This window comes from Lates calcarifer, linkage group LG12 (genome assembly GCF_001640805.2).
Source record: "Lates calcarifer isolate ASB-BC8 linkage group LG12, TLL_Latcal_v3, whole genome shotgun sequence".
Taxonomy (NCBI): Eukaryota; Metazoa; Chordata; class Actinopteri; family Centropomidae; genus Lates; species Lates calcarifer.
This window is the reverse complement of record NC_066844.1, coordinates 17,533,941-17,554,209: the sequence shown is the minus strand read 5'-3', so window position 1 is coordinate 17,554,209 and position 20,269 is coordinate 17,533,941. Positions and strand designations below refer to the sequence as shown.

The following is a 20,269-nucleotide window of genomic DNA, read 5'->3' as shown; positions in this document are numbered from 1 at the left end:
CCATTGCATTTCATAGAAAAAGGTTTAATAAAATTCCCTCAATTTCCTCTTATCAGACAATATCTTGATCATAAATGATTACAGCATTGATGACAGTCAAACATTAACATTAAAAAGGCACTCGAAAAAGAATCTCAAGCAGATGAATGCATTTTTCTGGATTAAAGATTTTACTCTTCCTGATTCTGTTATAGCACGCTCATCTGTTGGTGTTCAGACTGGCTAGCTACTGGCCGTTTTAATAAAACCAGAGGCTGCATCTTTACATATTGCTGAAACCTCACTTTAAAGAGAAGACAGGCATTCATGGTGTTACAAAAAGAGAAAAAAACCCTTGACCCAGTTACTACAGTTATGTACTTGATTATTCTATTGCTTAGATGCACTGTATGGACGGTGACTCGTTAAAATGTTTCTTAAAGTGCTAGGTGAGTTTACTTGAGACGATCTGTGATTGGTAAAATAATGTAAAAGGCATTTTATACAATTTCAACTAAATACACACAAGGTGCAATTCATTATTCATATTCAGTATTTCCTGTATATACAGTGTATGTGTGTGTGTGCCCTGCTGAAGGCCTAGTGTCATCAGTCTCTGTCAGCATATGATGGACTTACACATTCAAACAAGACAGTTCATGGCTTTGCTCTAAATCATACTGGGGTATTCACTCTCAATTGAGCCTCTGTACAATAGGCGATAAAACATATACTTGGCATTAACACATCAGAGTCTTGGCACATAGCCTTGGCACCATTATTTCATTTGCAAGATGAGAAGTTCTTGATGGCCTCTATATTCAGCGAATTCCACTTCTGCCTATACCAGTAAAGGTCCAAAATAAGGCACTCAAAGTGCAAAATGGAGCAATCATGGCGAGGTGTCAGCAACAGCAGCTGAGATGGACTGATTCCTGATCAACAGCAACAACACAGTTTCTCCTAAAGGCAACAAAACATACAGCAGAAAACATACAGAAACAAAGTTTCAAACCAAAGGAAACATCTAATTTTTGTAATATATTTGGCATGTATCACATAACATTTGTTTTTATGAGTGCATTCAATTTTAGCATGGATGACCTACCTGGTACTTAAATACATAACCCTGTTACATCAGCACCTCCCTTTTTCACCAGGCTATATATAACCACACATAAACATAACTGTAAATCATGGCTGCAAGCAAACTGCACTCAGATAAATTCAGGAATTTTTACCCACTGTGCAGACAGGATAGGAAAAAGTGTTGTAGACACACGGACCATTTCCTGTTTTTGTTTTTGTCTTTTTTGCTGCCAGTCTCGTCACAGTGTGCATTAAAGAACATGACAGCGCTGCAGAAAAGTATTTAATATTTCTTCTCTATTATTGCAATTCAGCGGTCTTACATTATGACTCACAAGCAAATTAGTCCTTCTAAAAATGCCTTCACTCCTACAGCAATTCATTGTATAAGCCAAATGTTAAAACCTGCTCATCTATGGCTGATTCTGTTAAGTCCCATAATGCTCTACATCTTCACTGGTTATGAATCCCTGATGTGCTTGTCACAAATGCCAGTGTCAAAATTCTACTGTTATTTGAGAAATAAGTAAGTCATCCAAAGATCAAGTGACCACTTGATCTGAGCGAGACTCAGGCGGCTGGTGAAATGAGAAAAAAGGAGGAAAGAAAGGTGTGTTGATACATGGAAGAGTTTGAAATGTTCCAAGAATGCAAAAAAAAAAAAAGTGAGCAGATGTTGTTGCACTGACTACCGCTGGGCACTGTATTGATAATTATTATAGAGCTCTATCTTTTCTACAGAAGTTTGAAGTTTTTATTTGATTATATAGCTAAGAGTCTGTGTCTTTGTTATTACTCACCTGTGTCTGGCTAACCCTCGTTCTCATACTGACTCAGACGCTTCTTAGACTTCAGTTCTTTCAACCAAGCAGGAGAAGAGTCACCACTGAAGGACACACAGAGTCACAATTCAGAGTGTGTCATCATTAAAACAACACCATTTCAAATACTGTCGTCATGCTCTGTTCTTACCCTGTGCCCGTGCCGCCTAAGGGTGGCAGCACCCGTGCAGCCCCTGCCAGCTGAGCGGCAGGGCGAGGAGAGCGGGAGAGTTGTGAGGGCGAAGGTGTCGTTTCCTCGAGATGACTTCCCCTCTCTTCTCTTCCCTTGTCATTTTCTGCTTCCTCTCCTCCTCCAGCTCCTCCTCCACCCGTTCTCCTTTTTAATTGAGCCTTGGGGAGCAAGGCGAGTACACTTTACTCAATGCAAATGCCGCCCTTTTACATCATGTTATGTTTGAGAGAAACTGGGAAACATTGTATTTACGCTTACAAGCAGGGATGCAGGGCTCAGACCAGGGAACACAGGGACTCTTTGAGAAGTGGGAGGAGGAGAAGAGACCTTCGGTTTTGGCTGTTCCTCCTCAGAATCTGAATCCCCATGTTTGGAAGATGCCTCCTTTTCATCTGAAAACAGTGAGTCAAAACAGGCATCAAATCAACATTTCTGGTATTTGGTGTATATTGCTTGTTTACTCTGAATTTTAAAAATCACCAATATTCAGCTCCTCATGTAGATTAGATAACGTTACAGATGCTGTAATAACCTGTAGAGTCTCGAGCCCTCCAGTCCGGACTTCCCTTCTGTGTCACCCCTGAGCGGAGTGAGCGAGATGGACGCGTTCGAAGTCGCCTCTTACCCAGATCCGCCTTGGATCTCTGCGCACTGGTGTCTAGAAGAGGAGCGGAGCTCTGCGCACAGACACACACACACACACAATCTAGCAAGCAATGAAATGAATATACCATATTTGCAGGTGTATACTAATGCTCCACCAACGCAGATACATAAGCATATTCCCAGTAGGGTATGCAAAGTACATGTTAATATTCGTGGCGGATAACCCAGAAATATTCACCAAGTGGGAAGTTTGGGAAACAAAGAGTCACCCACCTCAGGGAATGGAGCAAACTCTGGCTCTCTGTGAATATCAGTGGTATCAACATCTTGAGAGGAGTCTTCAGGAACTTGATCAGGGATGGACTTTGGACTAAAGACAGCGAGAGTCATTTAGAATAACAGACTGAGAAGAGTAATCTTCAACAGTTCATTTTCAACAGACTCTCTATCATCAGGGCTTGTGTGTTGTGCTCTATTAGCCACAAGGGGGCACAGGGAGTTCAATTCTTGAAAATACATTTTAATGTGCAGCTGCAGTTGGTTATACTGTCACAGGATTTGACTGATTCTCAAAAACAGAAATTGCATGTTTCATTAGGTCGGATCACACATGGTTTTAGGTCAAACAAAACAACTAGAAAACAGAAATAACTTTGGTTTTGAAATCACCCTCGGTTATTTTTACATGCTCCACTGATTTTGCTAATAAATCATGGCTAAACATGCCCAAAGAATGACACTTAAACCTGTCCGGTCCTGTCTGTCTCCATCAGGGTGGATGTAGGAAATGAAGCCAATTAAAGATACAACATGGACGTCAGTCTGTAATCCACAGTAAGTGGGCTTTGTATTGTGTTATGGTGCAACCTCTCTCCTACCTGTCAGTCTCAGATGTCTGTTCACCGCTGCCGTTCTGCTGGTCTGGCTCGCTGTCTATCAAAGCATCAGTATCTTTGTCTTCTCCATTTACACAATAACTGTTAACCTGTGCCTGAGAGAGAGTCATATAGACACATAGTCATGAAATTAAATTGAATATGCACAAGAAAACATATTATACAGCAGGACTGGAGAAAACATGAAGAAAGCATTTGATATTCTGGGATATCATTTGCTAAACTTTGACTTCATCTCTCTCTCTCTCTCTTGGATTTACTGCTTTGAAAAATCAAATGATGTGAAATGCTCATCTTTGTTCTGTAAATCTGTATTTTAGAAACTTCACATTGTGGAACTGAGGTAGGGGAGAAAATGGACTGTGTGCTGAGCCAAGATCACTAACTACAGAGGGAGAGAGGACTAAGGACCAGCCAAGCATGCATCTTTTAATGAGCTGGTCACAGAGGCTGGGCTGTCCTCAATAAACACCATGAACGTGTGTATGCACGCACACGCACGGGCATACACGCCTATATGTGTACACACAGACACACCAACCACACTCATGCTGTCACGCCCACATGCTGGAATGCATGGGGGCGCACACACACGCACACACACAGCTACACATGTACGCAGGCACACACATACACACACACAAACAAAAGCAACTACTCTGCACCTCCTCACCAACATTCCTTTAAACGCTCTTCACATTTTGTCAAGGGGCACATCCCAGTGTTGTGTTGTTTAATATCGTCACCTGGATACAAAACAACACCCGAGTGGACACGCCTGCCCTCCATACAATTTCATATCCATCTCATCTCCTTCCTGAATCCATTTATTACTCAGGACTCACAGAGCAGCTTCATTTGCACAATGCCTGTTATCTGGCAGCATCACAGCATGAATGAATAGGCTTCTAGTGATTTTCCTATGACCACAGACTGTGTTCAGTTTCAGAGCAAAACAAAGTCTGGTCTGACAGAGACACAGTCTACAGTGGAACAATTCCACCACCATGTCTGTCCTAAGTTTATTGTGGAAGTAGCCACTGCAACTCACAAAGTTTTTCATGTTATTCACTTACATAATTTTTCAGTTCATCATGTGACTCTATCACCTCCCTTTCATAATATTCCGAAAAAGCCTCTGGTGAATTCAAACAGAAACTACATTTAAGTTCTAAATAATTCCTGTTTGGCAGCAGTACAACTATGTAGTATGCACCAGTGAATCAGACAAAAGGCAAGTGTATCTCAGTCTCAGATGTGCAATTTCAAAAGAAACACTCAATCCACTTTTCTCAAGTCTATGTTTGAAAAATGAAAAAGCTTACTCTGCCACAGAGAAAATACCTTAGTAGCCACCTGACAAATATAAGCCCACGATTTCTCACCCCATTTTAGCTTCTACCAACCCATGAGGGAAATTTCTGGCTCTTCAGTTGCTAAATGCTCCACAGTGTTCACTAGCCAGTCCCTAACTTTGTCTGCCATGTGGTGCTGGGTAGGTAGGATACACATACATTCAGTAAAAACATCTGCCTGCCGTGGCTGGAAACAAAAATGGAAACGAAGGTGAGACTGAACCAAAATAGGCTGTAAAACCAAAACAATGAGCTGAAAGATGCTAAAATTCTTTGTAAAGGTTTGTCACCATGAGTGGCACATTTGTGTCATAGTTAAAATATCTGTTAGTGCAGCTTTAATACAAACACTATGGAAAAACTACTGTTAGATTGCTTATATATTCTCCTTCTCACTGAACATTTTGGACAAAAACATCCACAGAAACAAGTAGCAGATCATTTTAAAACCTAAAACCACAAAAAATAAAAACTACACCTGTAAACTGCAATAAGCAGTGTGTGAGTGGGCCAGTACAGTATGTGCTCGGAGGGCAGAGGATGTACAAGTCAAGACAGAGTCGGCTTCATTATAGTTTACCTGCATCACATATTTGTCACAGGCCATGGAATGTGAAAGAGAGCTTGTTTACGATGTAGCAGAGAGGATAACATCCAAAAGATGCCACAAGCACAACCAAGACTCTAATCCAGGATAACAGATGAAGACTGTCAACAAAACATCACCTCTAATAAAGGAAAGTGCTGGATCATCAAATTAAGAGTGGAAATAGCCTGCAGGTCTACTGTGAATGCGCACCCACATATAAACAGAGACAAACACACACAGTCACTTGCATGCAGGCTACAACCACAGTTAACACTTGAAAAATACCATGATTAAGAGACAGATCTCTTAAATATGAATAAGTAAACTGCCTCTTGTTGCAGTTGGCACCCAAGCGTACATTTGTTTTTTTTATCTCCAGACAGATGACGAAGATGTACAGCAAAGAATTAAAACAAAACCAGATATACAACATACTGTATATCTGCTATCTATTGTTTTTGGCAGTACATCCCCTGTAGACCTATTGAACAAAATGCTACATTGAAGGCAATTTCATCATGGAGTCTGTTACAATTTTTGTGCTTCATTTTGACACATATTATCAGAGTGTGAGATAATATACAGATAAACATTTATATGCACTGTAGTTTTCATTCATACTTCTAAAAATTAATCAAATGTTAAACATTACAGTGTAAGTATATAATATACGGTGTCTTGTGCAAATATTCTCTGACATTTTTCAGTGAAATAGATTATTAAGATTATAGATATTAAGATTATTATCTAATATAATGGGTAATTCAATGTAATGGGAGCTACTGCAATCATGCATAGTGGGATAAAAATATCAATTTCTGTGGTGAAAAAGAGCTGAAATGTCGACAGCCATGACTAAGTGAAATTAAATGTGAGACGGGTGAACAAAAGGCAGATGCAGATAGAGAGGGTGCAGACATCAACAACCACACTTGGATAAACCTTGTCTAAGTGTGTCACACTTTGTTACCATCCTCTGCTTTATCTCTGACACACACCATAGACAGAGAGGGAAAGGGCATGCATGTACGCTGATAAAACACTACATTATGACAACTTTATCAGATAACTGTATCCTTCCTAAAACAGACCGCCACCGCTTACTGCACTCTGTCTTTACATTTGCATGGTTATCTGTTGACACATGGGTGTGGAAATATTAGACTAGGGAATGAGTTACACAGGATAAAAGGAGGTCTGGAGCAAAATGTAACAAGCGCCTAAACTTGGGTATTACCCAGGTTTTAAAAGCTGCTATGTTCATTTATCATTGTACCAGACCTGAATATGACAAATTCACAACATTTCAGAGCTTTCATTGCCATGTACTGGGTTAATGTATCAGCTCTTACAGAGCAGGTTTCAGTGGTTCTCCTTTGCAGAGTTTGCCGACTTCTGACAGGAGAAGCGGCGCAGGGATCTCCTGCTGCGTCTGGCGAAGCTGCGGAGTGGTGACATGGCTCTCCGAAACCTTCCTCCTCCATCTCCACCTTCTTCTCCTCCTCCTTCTTCTTCTTCTTCTTTATCCCCCTCTTGCTCCCCCTGTTTTTCTTCTGCTGTTCCCCACACCAGCTCCAGAGCCCCCTGCAAGGAGCGCCGTACGCTGCCCACCCAGCCCGCCACCTGCAGCTGGGCGGCTGACAGTTTCCCTCCCAAGTATTGCATGGTTGAAAATCTCACACAGCTGGCCTGTCCTGGCACTAGGGTCACCATGGGAGCTCGGTCATCAGAGAAACTGAAGTTCAGCTTTGGTTAGAGATTAGAGGATTTTGTGGGGTGAATCAAAAAGTTGTATGTGTGATCTGTTTTTCAGATGTCATTTTCAGCAAACAGAAGATAAAGAGAACTCAAATTGTCTCGTGCAAGAAAACAGCTTCTGATTTGAGCCGGGTCCGTCCTCTCTTTCCATAGTTTTCATGGTTCAGGTCACACAAACTTCCTGGAACAGTCTATTATTTGCTGTAGGCAAAGAAGAAAATAGTCTGACCAGCCATGTGTTTGCACTGTGACGACACTACTCCACAGCAGCATTCACAGTGATGGATATGACATCCTAAACAGCAGAGTCCCAAAGAAAGACTTTCCCATCATCACATCAGATTATCATCAATTCAAAAGACGTCAACAGAAGGCTCAATCAAAAACTTTTACGTCAACTTTGGAAGAAAAAAAGAGGAAAGCAACTTTCAGTCTTGCACAAAACTATTTTAAGTGTTACCTCTTTTCTTTTTTGCTGAGACTTGTCCTGCCACAGTCAAGCCTGTTTGCTTGTGTACCTATGTCCCAGTTCACATTGCGACTCCATTTTCCATTCAACAGAAAAAAAAAAGAAAGGAAAAGCAGCGTGGGAAATATCTGCCTCTCCAAACATCCAAAGCCAGGTACAGAGAGGTAGATCACCTGTTTTATCTCCTCTAGACCTGAGTGATTTCAGAGAGCGTCACAACAAAGCGGAGGTCTGTGCTCGGATGTGGAAAATCCCGAGGGAAGGAAGGTGCGGCAGGTTGGGCCGGGGTGTTTTCTGCACCTCCCTCCAGTGCTCTTTTCCCGTGGCTAAACGCAGGTAATGAATGAAGCAGGTCTTTGTGAGAGGAGAGGAAACAGCAGAAAATAGGAAGACTTGTGGAAAGTTGAGAGAAAAGTTTGAGTAACAGGGAGCAGTGGATACATGACTGAAAGAATGGACATGTGCATTTTCTTGTCTGTAGTTTAGCCCATCCTCTTGTGTGCATGTGTGTATGTGAGCCAGAGAGTGTGTGTGTGTGTGTGTGTGTGTGTGTGTGTGTGTGTGTGTGTGTGTGTGTGTGTGCATGAGGGTGACAGGCTCTCTCTCAAAGCGGGGTGGAGAGATTGAGAGACAGGGAAAGAGAGCAGATAGGGGAACCATGTATGGTCATTCTGACACGCTTCTCTGTTGGACAGATCCAAATGAGGGCATGATGACCACAAAGCACCTAGGCCCTACTCACTATAAGATCCATCCATCTTTCAGTCAGCCTTTTAGTCAGTAGACTGAATAAGGGTGCACGGTTGGCTGCACAGCTTGTGTTTGCCCAGTAAACATTTTTCTCATTCTGCTCTGTCAAATTGAAACACTTATCTCTGCCACACATTACTATCTTTGCAGTCTAGGTTTTCTTGCAGCATAAAAGGAACACATTTTATTTATTACCTGTGTTATGGGGACTATTTTATAGCAGTGTAAAGTGCTCCACATGGGATAAACTTAAGGAAGGAAACATAAGGAAGTGAAATTTTTAAGAGCAGCAGCACCACCCAGTGGTTAAAACAAGGATGTACTCACACAGTCACAACCAACAAAGCTTCCAATACAAAGGGCCTTATGGCAGTGGGAATGGTTATGTACAATGCCTCCTCCTTACAGTAGCTCACCGGTTATGTGAGTTACGGTGTGTTTGCTTAAGTGTGCACAAGGCAAACAGAAACACAATTTCACAAAGAGGCACACACACACACACACACACACACATACACACAGGGCTCCCGAATTCAGCGTTTCCATTAACTCTGCAAAAATGTTGCATGTTCAAACAGGTGCTTCACTGATCTGTCTCGACTGGCGAGGCCCCGTCAGCTGTTCGTTTGCTCTGATGTGCAAACACATCTCTTCACTCTGTTCATCCTGAATTATCAGTGTTTGCTGCCTTGTCTCTTTTCATGGTGGAGCGTGATGAAATTTCCCCGTCTTACTGTTCATTGCATTGTCTGTTTAATTATTTAGTTACTGCACTTCATGCTGCAATTTTTGTGTTTAGGCTGTTTGTAGGGTTGTTTGTGGGCTACAATCGCCACTTTAGCTACTTACACTTTTACCTATGAGGACGCTAACATTGCTAACATGGCTAAAATTTCACTGTAACACTAGCTGACTGATATACTCCCAACTGATTAGGACTGCTTCTTTCAAGCAATACAGCAATGACGTTTATTTGTGGATCCACCCAGAAGTTAGTTCAGACATGGTTTGTTGACTGCAGCTGCACTACAACTTCAATGGGTAGTTGAATGTGAATTGACTGAATCAAAGACTAACTTTTGGGTTAGATCATATAATATGCTTAAATAAACAGTTTATGTTACAGCACAAATGTGATAACAACTAACAAAAAGTTAATACTTGTCTAATTTGTAAGATAAAAAATACCTATTGGAGGGGTCAGAGTGCTAAGTCACCAACTGTTGACCTCACAGTTAAATGGATGGATGGGTGATGAAATTAATTTTCCCAACTCAGAAGTAAAAATATTTATTCTTGTCATGAAAAGATGGTTTTGGTGAGAGTTAAAGGAGGAGATCAGGTTTGTGCACTAAATATGAAGCTACAGCCAGCAGCCTGTTAGCTTAGCTTAGCTTAAAGACTGGAAACAGGGGGACACAAACAACAAACAAGATAGAACATGTTTGTTAATGAGCTTTGAACATCCCTGTTGGTAGATTTTGTTACCTTTGGACAGAGCCAGGCTAACTGTTTCCAGACTTCAGTTTCATATTCATCACACTGACATGAGAGCAGTTATCAGTTTTCTCATCTAACTCGTAAGCTACATGCTCAAAATGTGGTGTATTTGGCATCTAACAGTTCAGTAGATGGTTGTCTTTGCAGCTGACTAATCCCTACTCAAGTTGTTAATTAGAGTGATAAAGAGGCCGGCTTACTGCAAAACAACATCAGAACTTAGCAAAAATGTGTGAGGAGGAACTCAACCAGAGGTGCAAACTGCTGAGCTGGCTCTGCAATTCATTGCAAAACCACTACGAGGTAACATTTCTATATGAAAAGACTCACCCATAGCTGCTGCAGGTAACCCATCCAAGATGCCCATGTGAAATAATCCATCCTCCTTTGTTTGCTCCTACCTTTACACAGCTTTGTTCTCTTTAAAAAATAAGTGTTTTCTGCTCAAACAAGAGCAAAATGAAAGCAAAAAACAGAAATTTGCAGGGGGAGCTGCAGAGGAAGTCCCTAACCTCACTTTCTGTTTTATACCATAACCACACTCCTACATACACACAACACAAGACACTGTGTTCATACAGTTTGATGCACTGTTGCAGATGCCTGGAAGAATTGTACAGTACTTTAGGAATGGAGAGTGGAGGGATTTAAAAAATGGGACTGAATCTTACCTTTACACAAAACTGTAAAAGAAACTGAGATTTTACTCATCTCTGACATATGTTCAGGGGAAGCAATTCAAGAGCACTAATTCACAGCTATGTTTTTCTTTTATCGTCACACACCTCCTCAATCACTTAGCTTACTCTGATTTTTTTTTTTCCAGGAAATAAGCTATTGCTGTCACCAAGGGCAGATAATACTACTGACACATGGAACCTATGTTTGAGTTTCAGGCCATGCTGGCTTCATTACTCAATGTCACACCTACACACATGCGTTCTTAAGTTGTGACTTAATGAGGCAGAAGCAAGTACGACAAGATATTCTTCCTCGTGCAACAGGAATGGAAAATGTATTGGTGCGGGTGAGGTGTGTGCAGCTGCCAGGCTGATATGATTCAGTGGTGAAATAACCACATCTACGTGTACACTCCTGTCTCTGTTCTTTTAACCTCACCCTTTCTGTCTCATTGAAGAATGTGGACTTTCAAATGTTGGCGTTCACAACAACAAAATGTTTTGAGTTGCATCCCAAGCGAATGGGACTGAATGTTGTATTTACCTCCTGCTTGTCTTCGTCTTCTTCATCCACCTCCTCCTCCCTCTCCATCTCCTGCTTCTCTTCCTCTTCCTCTGCCTCCACGGAGACAAGCTGTCCCTCCTCTGGCCTCTCCTCCTCCTCCTCCTCCTCCTCCTCCTGCTTCTCCTCTGGTCTCGTCACAGCTGGTGTAGGCTCTGGGCTGTCTGGTTTTGCCACCTGCTCTGGTACTTTGTTTTCCTGAGGGGTTATCCTCAAGGGCACGAGAACCTCCACGTCCTTTTTATCCACAGGACTGGTTGCCCTCTGGATGACCGGTGACCTAGTTTCTGCTTTAGCCTGTGAGCCCCATCTCTTCGGTTTGACCGAAAAATCGTCAAAATCCACCTCGATTAGAGGTTTTCTGACAGAGAAGTCATCATAAACAACTTCGATTTGACTCTCTGCAGGCTCATGGATTTTTGCTAAGGAGGAATGTGGTGTGTCTGTCTTCTGAGGCACATCTTCAGAGTCAAAGCTGATTAAATTTGACTCTGCCTCATCCGCTGCACTCTCTCGTTCCCCGTCGGTCAACACAAGTTCTTCCCTTTCTCTCTCTTTGTCCATTCTTAGCTTTTCCTCCAGTCCTCTTGCTTGCTCTCTCTCCAATTCCTCTTGCATTTTTCTCTCCAGCTCCTCTGCTCTTTCTTTCTCCATCTGTCTCCTCCTCTCCTCCTCTCTCTGTTTTTCTATTTGCCTCATTCTCTCCATCTCTTCCTCCTTCTCCTGCTGCAGTTTCCTCTCAAGCTGTCTCTCCTCCTCCTCTCTCTGTCTTTCCCTCATCCTCTCTTCCTCCTCTAGCCTCCTTTGCCTCTCCCTCTCTCTTTCCTCAGCCTCTTCCCTTAATCTTTCTTTCTCCCTCTCCTCTTGTTTGAGTCTTTCCTCTTTCTGCCTGGCCTTCTCTCTGTCCTCCTCTTTCTGTCTCTGCCACATCAGCTCCAACTCCTTTTCTCTCTCCCTCTTATCTTCCTCTCCTCCTCTCAAACACTCTGTCTGTTTCACCCACTCTTTCTCCCACTCCTCCTCTCTCTCTTTCTCTTTATTAAGTTCCTCCTCCCTCAGTTTCCCCTCCAACCTGTGTTCCTCGTGTTCATGAATTGACCTCTCATCCTCCTCCCTCGGTCGCTCCTCTCTCCTCCTCTCCTCTCGCAGTCTCTCTTCCTCTCTCTCCTTCTGATCTTGCTTTAGCCTGTCTTCTTTCTGCTTTGCCTTCTCCCTTTCCTCATCTTTCTGTCTCTGCCACATCTCCTCTATCTGTCTTTCCCTCTCCATCTCTTCCTCTCTCACCCTTTGCCTTTCCCGTTCCTCTTCTTTTGACCTTTCTCTCTCCCACTCCTCCTTCCGCTGTCTCTCCATTTCCTGCTCCCTCAGCCTCTCTCTTTCCCTCTCCTCCTCTCTCTGTTTCTCCTCTTCCCTGAGCCTAAGCTCTTCCCTCTGCTTGGCCTTTTCTCTCTCCCTCTCTTCCTCTTCTCGCTCCTCTTCTAACTTCAGTCTTGCCTGTTCGTGCTCCTCTGCTCTTGGTCTTTGTTCAAACTCCAAATGTTTCTGTCGTTCCTCTTCTTGTTTTTGGATCTCATCATCCTTTCTCTGGAGAATTCCTACTCGTCTGTAGACGGGTAAAGGAGCAGTGGTGTCCTCCTCAGTTTTATCCTTAGGGGCCTCTTCTGCCTCTTCCTCTTCAGAGCTGGACTCAGACGCTGAGCCCAGGATCAGCGGAGGCCCACCATCATCTCTCTCCACAATACCAAAGCGAACAGAGCGACGTTTGACATTGTCTTTCTTTAGGGGGCGATGGGCACCTTCACCAGAGTCCACCTCCTCTGTGGCAGTTTGGGGTGTAGATGGGCTGCAATTGCGTAGCCGGACCTCACCCTCTGTTGATTTGTTCTGCTCGTCCTCTGCCTGCGTCTCTGCCGAGCTACTCAAAGACTTCTTTTCTGCGGGAATGTCTTTGGACGTTTCCACCGGGGGCTCTGAGGGTGGTTCAGCTGGGGAGACCTTTGGACATGGATCCTCAGCCTGCGCAGACGACGTCCTGGTCACAAGAGGTTCCACGCATGGCGTTTTGGGTGTTTTCTCCGCTGTCGGAGCAGTCGCTGGCTCGAAGCTGTAGAAGAGATAACAATCACATTCTGTCATCACTGCATGAAAAATCAGTTTAATGATCCTGTTTGCTTGATGTTGTTTCTTGACTGAAGATGTTTGCACTAATGGCAGTGCATTTCAAACACACACAAACGCATCTAATCATTCCATGTCACAACAAAGGAATATTCTGGGAAACATGCTTTTTCACTTTTGTTCTGAGAGTTAGAGAGAAAGACATATTCTTTCACTTTCACCCTATTTGTATCTAGCTGTTCAGACTGTTTTGCTTTTATTTGCCAGGTCTTGCGAAATTCATCTCTAATGTGTCTGCCTCTACCTCATCATCAGAGATGGATTTCATCTGTGGTACTCAAAGCATTAAAAGTTAATATTTATACAAATATTAACTATTTATAAAGATATCTTTCCAGAAACAGTTTCTCTCTTACTCGGGATAATCCACAGAGACTGCTGTCAACAGTTTTCATAGGATTTATTTCTTCAGTAGAAAGTAGTTTCAGTAAAAACTGCTTTCGCTCCAAAACAGAGAGGACACTGTTTCTGTAGAGACATGTTGTTGTCAAAGTTTTTAAATGTAGATTTTCACTGCTGTGAGCAACACAGACAAAATTATTTCTCACATCCATTGTAGTTAGAATAGCAGCAAAAATCTCTGAGATGGTTATCTGAAAAACATGAAATCACTGGTTCAGGAAGTATTCAGATCCTTTACTTGAGTAAAAGAAGTAACACTGAAGGTTACTTCTTAGTTAAAGTATTATTAAATAAATGTACTGAACACAGTACTAGTACAATGTACTGTGTGAGTGTTGCACTATAATACTATATTATTAATGATGTAATGTGTATGTAGCATTCCAAGGTTGCAACTGGTGGAAGTGGAACAGATTTTTAGGACTGCAACTAAACATTATTGTCATAACTGATTAATCTATCAGTAATTTTCTCAGTTAATCATGTACTCTCTATAATATGACAAAAAATGACCATCACAGTTTCCTACAAAACCAAGGTGATATCTACACGTCTTGTTTTGCCCAAAACCCCAAAATATTTAACTCAAGAAAAGAGGGAAATTCTCATGGAAGCCATCAAACGTTTGGTATTTTTGCTTGAAAATGGACTTTGAATGATCAATCAATTATCAACATAGTTGCAGATTAATTTCCTGTTGTTCAGCTGATCAATGAATTATGGCAGCTCTTCTCATTTTAACTACTGCATGCACTGTTCCATCTATAACAGTGCATGACATTTTATAAACTAAACACAGTACATCTTCTATGGAAAAATCTTTTTCTGTAAAATGACAACTTGATAAAGTTGTAAAATAATTGCAATAGAGTAAAGAGTACAAAATTAGCCTCTGAAATGTGGTGAAGTAGATGAGTAGCATGAAAAGGAAACACTCAAATAAAGAATGAGTACTTTAGTTATGTTCCACCACTGCTTGAAATATAAATCTAAAACTATCTGCATGTCTTAGACACTTGCGATTGAAATAACAAGTGAACTTACTCTTCAAGTGTCATGTGCTCATATAGTAGGGTGGACATCTAAATCTAAACAGTCTGATGAGGCACTGTTATCTGAAGTTCGTTATTTGAGGAAATAAACCAGACCACAATCTTAATATTGTACAAAACAGCATTATTCATTTACCACACCCCTACAACTCTCTACACACAGCACATGTTAAACTAGAAGGAAAAGAAAATAGTGCTACTAACACTCAAACTTTCCTGCCTCAACACTTCTAGACTTGTGCTCACCAAGGGAACCAAAAGACCTAAACATAGAGGAAGCTCCCATCTGCACTGTGGTCTGTGTATTTATATATTATACCCCAGCTCTGAAAAACACAAGAAAATAAAACAAAAAAGAAACTTCTCTGTGATGTATTGTACCCAGAAAGAAAATGGCACTCTCAGCCAGTAATAACCAGTCATATATGTACAATTAACCATAAAATAAATTTCCTGCTTGGTTGCACTTTGATCTGGATTCACATTTTCCTTTTATTCATGTCTGGTCCTGTCACCAAACACAAACAGCAGCAAATGAAAAGAAGCTCACTCACCTCCTAGAGCGAGGTCGGGGCACAACCTGAGGCTTCTTCTCGGCCTTCGGACTCTCAGAACTCGTCTCGGCCGCCCAGTGTTTAATCCTCTCCTTTACACCTCCCGCACTGTTTATAATCTCTGGCTCCTCTCTCTTCGTTATGACCTCTGGCCTCGACGAGGAGTCAAACAAGAGACTGATTCTGCGTTTGATGCTTCCTCCTCCAGTGTAATCCTCCATCAGTCCCCCCTCATCACTCTCTCTGTTTGACGGCTCTGTTGCTGTCTGGATCTGCTCTGGATCGGAGACCACTGGCTTGTTTGAGTCGTCTTTGGTGTTGCTTCTAGATACACTTATGGAGGGCTGGGGAGGCAGGGGCACACCACCTGACTCAAACTTTGAGGTGAGTTTCGTGGACAGACTCTTCCTGGTGCCGCCCCATCGATATACTGGATTGGTTACAGAAGAATCATTGCTCCCTGATTCCTCAGGCTTTTGGACGACAGAAGTCAGAGCTTCATCTTCTTTCTTTTTTCCGTCTTTCTGCTCTGGGTCAGTTACAAAATCTGTGGGTGTTTTGTGGTTTGTTTGAATGACATTGTCTTTCTGGAGTGGCTCAGATTTGGGTGTTTCTTTGAGTGGAGCAGTTTGTGAGGCAGGGTCAGATTCTCCAGGAGCTACACTAGAATCAAGAGTAGCTTCTTGATGTGGACTTGTTTTACTTTCTTTGGTAGTTTTTGGTTTATCTTTGGTGTGCGCACTTACAGAGCTGGGTTTGGAAGCAGGGGTGGTGGTTGGTTGAGGAGGTTTCTGAGCTTTGGCAGTCACGGGTGGTTTGGGGACACCTGCGGCTTCAGATTTTCCAGTCTGGTTTGTTGTTGTGGGGACTGTCTTTGGAGCGTGAATGGAGCGAATGGTGGTGTTCTTCTGCAGAGAGAAGGGCTTGGGAGTGAGCCGAGGTTTGGGGGCCAGAGTCGGCTTGGGTTTTGAGGCGCCTCTAGTCTGGGAAGTCTCAATGGAGCTCTCCATAACTGAGCCGCTGAAAGAAGAGAAGCGAGGAGAGGAGGTGTTTATGTACAGCAAGCTACGTATTTACATTAGAAAAACATTACTTCTCTCAACCGAGACACAGCCAGCTCCTTACACTGTTACAAAGGCGAGCGGATAAGTCTGGTCGGTCTAGATTTTTGAAAGTAAATTACCTCTGCAGGAGCAATACACACCAGAAACCATGGACGGTCTTCCTGCTGGAATTTTTTTTTTAAATTTTCTAACTTGGTTTCTTTGTTTTTAACGTGTTGACAATTAATGCCCTATTGTTTTACAAAATTAAACCATTTGAATGACCTCTTTCTCCCTGATAATCAACACTCATCTTATCTGTCATGGTCATTTTTCTCAGGACTGGGGGATAACTATAATCTTGCATGTAGCTTCTGAGGATGTCCAAAACTTCAGTAAAAGTCAACCCAAATGAACAGAGTAAAGTATTACATAGCCTAGGTTACTGTACCTTTAGTTCATTTATTGTCCGACTGGGTTCAACTGTGAAGGATGAACTATTTCTTTAAGCCAACAAGCAACACAGATAATGTTTTATTATTTCAAAATGACATATTGACACTAGACCCTTTCAATAATGAATCTAACATGTCATATGTGGTCCGTAAAGTGTCAGAGAAAAGTGAAAGAAAAAAAAAAAAACATCATTCAGTTTCAGCTCAAGTTGACATTTTCAGTTTTGTTTTGTCTGGCCATGATTCCAAAACCCAAAGATATCTGGCTTAATATCAGCCTAATATTCACATGAGAAGCTGGAACTTGTAAATATTTAAATGACTGATCAGTTACAGGAATAGCTGCAGATTCATTTTCTGTTGATCGACTAACTGATTAACTTACTTTACTTTATTGTCCCTGCGTCTTAATTGACTTATTGTTTCAATTATTCTTCACTGCTCAAATCTCTTCAGCACAGGTTGATTGTGCATAAAAATGCAATTTAGTAGTAGTGGTAAATTTACAACCTAAAAATAGAAATGTGCTGATAAATAATGAGATTTACTGATAGAAATTGCAATAAAATATGAAAATGACAGCGGAAATTTGACTGTATTGTCACACTCAAGATAAAACACAACTAAAATAAGAATCAAAACAGGCAGGCAACGTTGTCAGAGACCAAAGCAGGCCTGATGAGTCATCACACGTCCACAACATGATCTGCTGTTACGACACAGTCACATCAGATCTCCAAATGTGCTGAAACCACGGACAGATGATAAAGCTGCAACCATCTTAAACCTTTCACTTTGAGCAATTTGGTCGACACTCACAATGCTCAATACAGAAGGGCCAAATTTACACACCCTGTTGAAAAAGATAACAGTAATACTTCTATATCTGCTTGACTAAATACCACAGGCATTGCAATCAGCATGTCATCTGGTTTGACCTGTAAAACTTTTGCACAAACCGGTAACTCCACGCCCTACAATTTAATACTGTGAAACTGCTCAATGTGTCAGCAGTATGCTTCACTGTGTCACTCTCGCATCATCTATTCACAGGTGGTGTGCACAAACAGTTTTGATGCACAATCAGAGTGTGCACTAAGGCAGTTCTTGCATGTGATATGTTTTGTTATTGCCCTTTTTTTTTGCCTCATTGCTCAAACACACAACACCTCTGGGCGTGCATAATGTTGTGTAATGGGATCAGATTGGGCTCCTAAAGCTGTGCAACGCCACCCATCCAGTGAGGTTAAATAATACAACATGTTGGATTCTGTTTTCCTCTTCTTTTCCTTACAGCCGAATTCCTAAGAAATAAACACTGTCTCGCAGATAAAGCTTCAGCTGATAGATGATCCCTGTTGCTTATTTAGGCCACATTCACGCACTGCAGGACTCTCCAGCGGTTCGCAGCTTGTAGGGCTTCTGAGTTTATCTTTGTTTGCCTTTGGAGCCTGTTACCCTGCCAAGGCTATCGTTACACTCAGTACCTTTCGTTTAGATGTGTACAGCATTATTCATTTACTCCTTTGACTGATGCTGAGAAGCTAACCTTTTATCAGTTGTGTCTTAAGGAGCCAAACATCGCGATGCAGTGACTTGTAGCAAACATTAAAAGATGAAATTAACGTTTTCCCAATATAAATGTTTCATTAGCCAACGGGTTGTTAATAAGTAACTAATAAACGCGTCAAACATGAACTGCCAGTCGTTGAACCAGCAGTGTGTCCTCTGAGACTGGACAAAGGAAACGCTGAGATAAATGAGTGTAACTTTACGTTTAATTCAAGCTAGGTTGTCAGTCTTGTGAACGAGACTGTGATTCTTTTCTAAGGATACATGTATGTGGATACTCACATCGGGATATAACGTTACCCAAAATATCTACGTTACACAGCTAAGAAAACATATCGTACAGCCTGTGCACCTGCTCTAAAAGCAGTTTTGTGAACTTTCATCACCGGTTGAGATATTTAGATTTCGCTAGCAGAGTAAAAGTTTTTGGGTTTTTTTTTTTTTTTTTTTTTTTACCTTTTGTCTTCACGCAGTCATACAGGTTGAAGAAGGAAGGAAGCGGGAAGAAGTTACAAAAGAAAATTGTTTCTCCGCGACGGTCTCGCCTGCTGAGCTGTTGTCAGAGTGTTTTTTTTTTTCTCCAAGTCATTCACGCTAACAAGACGTCAGACTCCTACACCCAGGAGCAGACACTCCCTCTGCCCGCCCGCCTCAGGTCGGGCCACGCTGCTCTGGGGTCAAGTCAAACGCAGACAGACACAAGGAGACAGGAAGTGCGGAGTATTCCCTTCAAAATAAAGCCACAATAAATAGTTCCCAGCAAATACTGCGCATGTAGCACTTTATAAAGTGAAAGGGTGTGTTTCAATCACCATAACTAAAGTACCGCCGAAAGATTAGCTTTCAGGGCACAAAGTGGTTTCATTCTGGGCAGGAAAGACGGTTTGTATTCAGGTCATAGCTGGCCCAGTAAGTAAAACTAAAGAGATGATTCCCAATAAGAACTTTCAAATATCAAGTGTATGTTTATTTCCTGCTATAAAACTGCAATCTGTAAATTTCTGTATGTTCAAACTATATTAAAGACAACAAAGCAGTGTCTGCTGTGAACCTATTCAACCATTGTTTTTGTGGTGAAAAAATGTCTTTGAGAGTATTAGATAATACTAGTGGCATAACAGTGTGTTTAAGTTATGGCAGAGAAAATAGTATTTGCACTATGAATTCTTACATGCTTAATTCAGTATACTACTACAGTCAAGCCATCAGAGTGTTGACCTCCAGTGTAACTCAACAAATGTATATGTAATATGTCAATCCAAGGTTAACGATAAAATAGAAAAGCTGGGCCCATGTGTGCATACATATAGCCGGGAATTAAAAAAAAAAAAAAAAAAGAACTAAGTGAATGGACTGAAAAAGTAATTAAAGCTTAACTGTTCATTTGGAGAACGTTACAGTAAGGTCTTTTCATTTGAAAATTCGGACCGGAAGCGTACTGTAAATTAATGGTAACTTGATGGTAACATGCTGTTCAATTGACCGGATAAACAGGTTCTGACTGAGGCGAAAAAGCCACTTTACTGAGAGTGAAAAGGAATTGGATCCATGCTGCTCTCCCTGCTTTATGGAGAGTGTTAAGACTACCTGGGGGGAGCATATACACAGCAGGAAGTGCCTATCAGCCCTCACAAAGTAAACCCTCGTTTGCATAACACCTGGGTCTTTACTGCTTTCATTTGCGTTGCCCTCGTCATACAGCAGGAAACATCCCACCAGTAAAATGATCTTTGACATTCAGCCAATCCGAGAAATAGGACTTCTTA

General features: G+C 41.7%; 1 protein-coding gene across 2 annotated transcripts; it reads right to left on the bottom strand.

The window, feature by feature from the left end:
* Positions 1–18: 18 nt before the first annotated feature.
* Positions 19–19,169, bottom strand: LOC108899644 (trichohyalin). Of its 2 annotated transcripts, none has more exons than XM_051074189.1 (10): positions 18,960–19,169; positions 15,434–16,453; positions 11,230–13,351; positions 3,567–3,679; positions 2,962–3,058; positions 2,615–2,759; positions 2,341–2,474; positions 2,041–2,240; positions 1,869–1,954; positions 19–942 (listed from the first exon to the last, which is right to left on the bottom strand). In XM_051074189.1, exons 2-9 carry the CDS (start codon positions 16,441–16,443, stop codon positions 1,879–1,881), a joined length of 3,897 nt encoding a protein of 1,298 aa, XP_050930146.1. In that variant the 5' UTR covers positions 16,444–16,453; positions 18,960–19,169; the 3' UTR covers positions 19–942; positions 1,869–1,878. The 2 variants fall into 2 exon arrangements, with proteins under 2 accessions (XP_050930146.1, XP_050930147.1); XM_051074190.1 differs by lacking the exon at positions 19–942 and adding an exon at positions 949–1,646.
* Between the last annotated feature and the right edge of the window lie 1,100 nt (positions 19,170–20,269).

Excerpts from the sequence above, each read along its gene's own strand:
- LOC108899644 (XM_051074189.1), bottom strand. The coding sequence starts at position 16,443 with ATGGAGAGCTCCATTGAGACTTCCCAGACTAGAGGCGCCTCAAAACCC. Across the intron at positions 3,680-11,229 it reads AAGACGAAGACAAGCAGGAG|GCACAGGTTAACAGTTATTG; the intron begins GTAAATACAACA and ends ACTCTCTCTCAG. Across the intron at positions 1,955-2,040 it reads TTAGGCGGCACGGGCACAGG|TGGTGACTCTTCTCCTGCTT; the intron begins GTAAGAACAGAG and ends TGTGTCCTTCAG.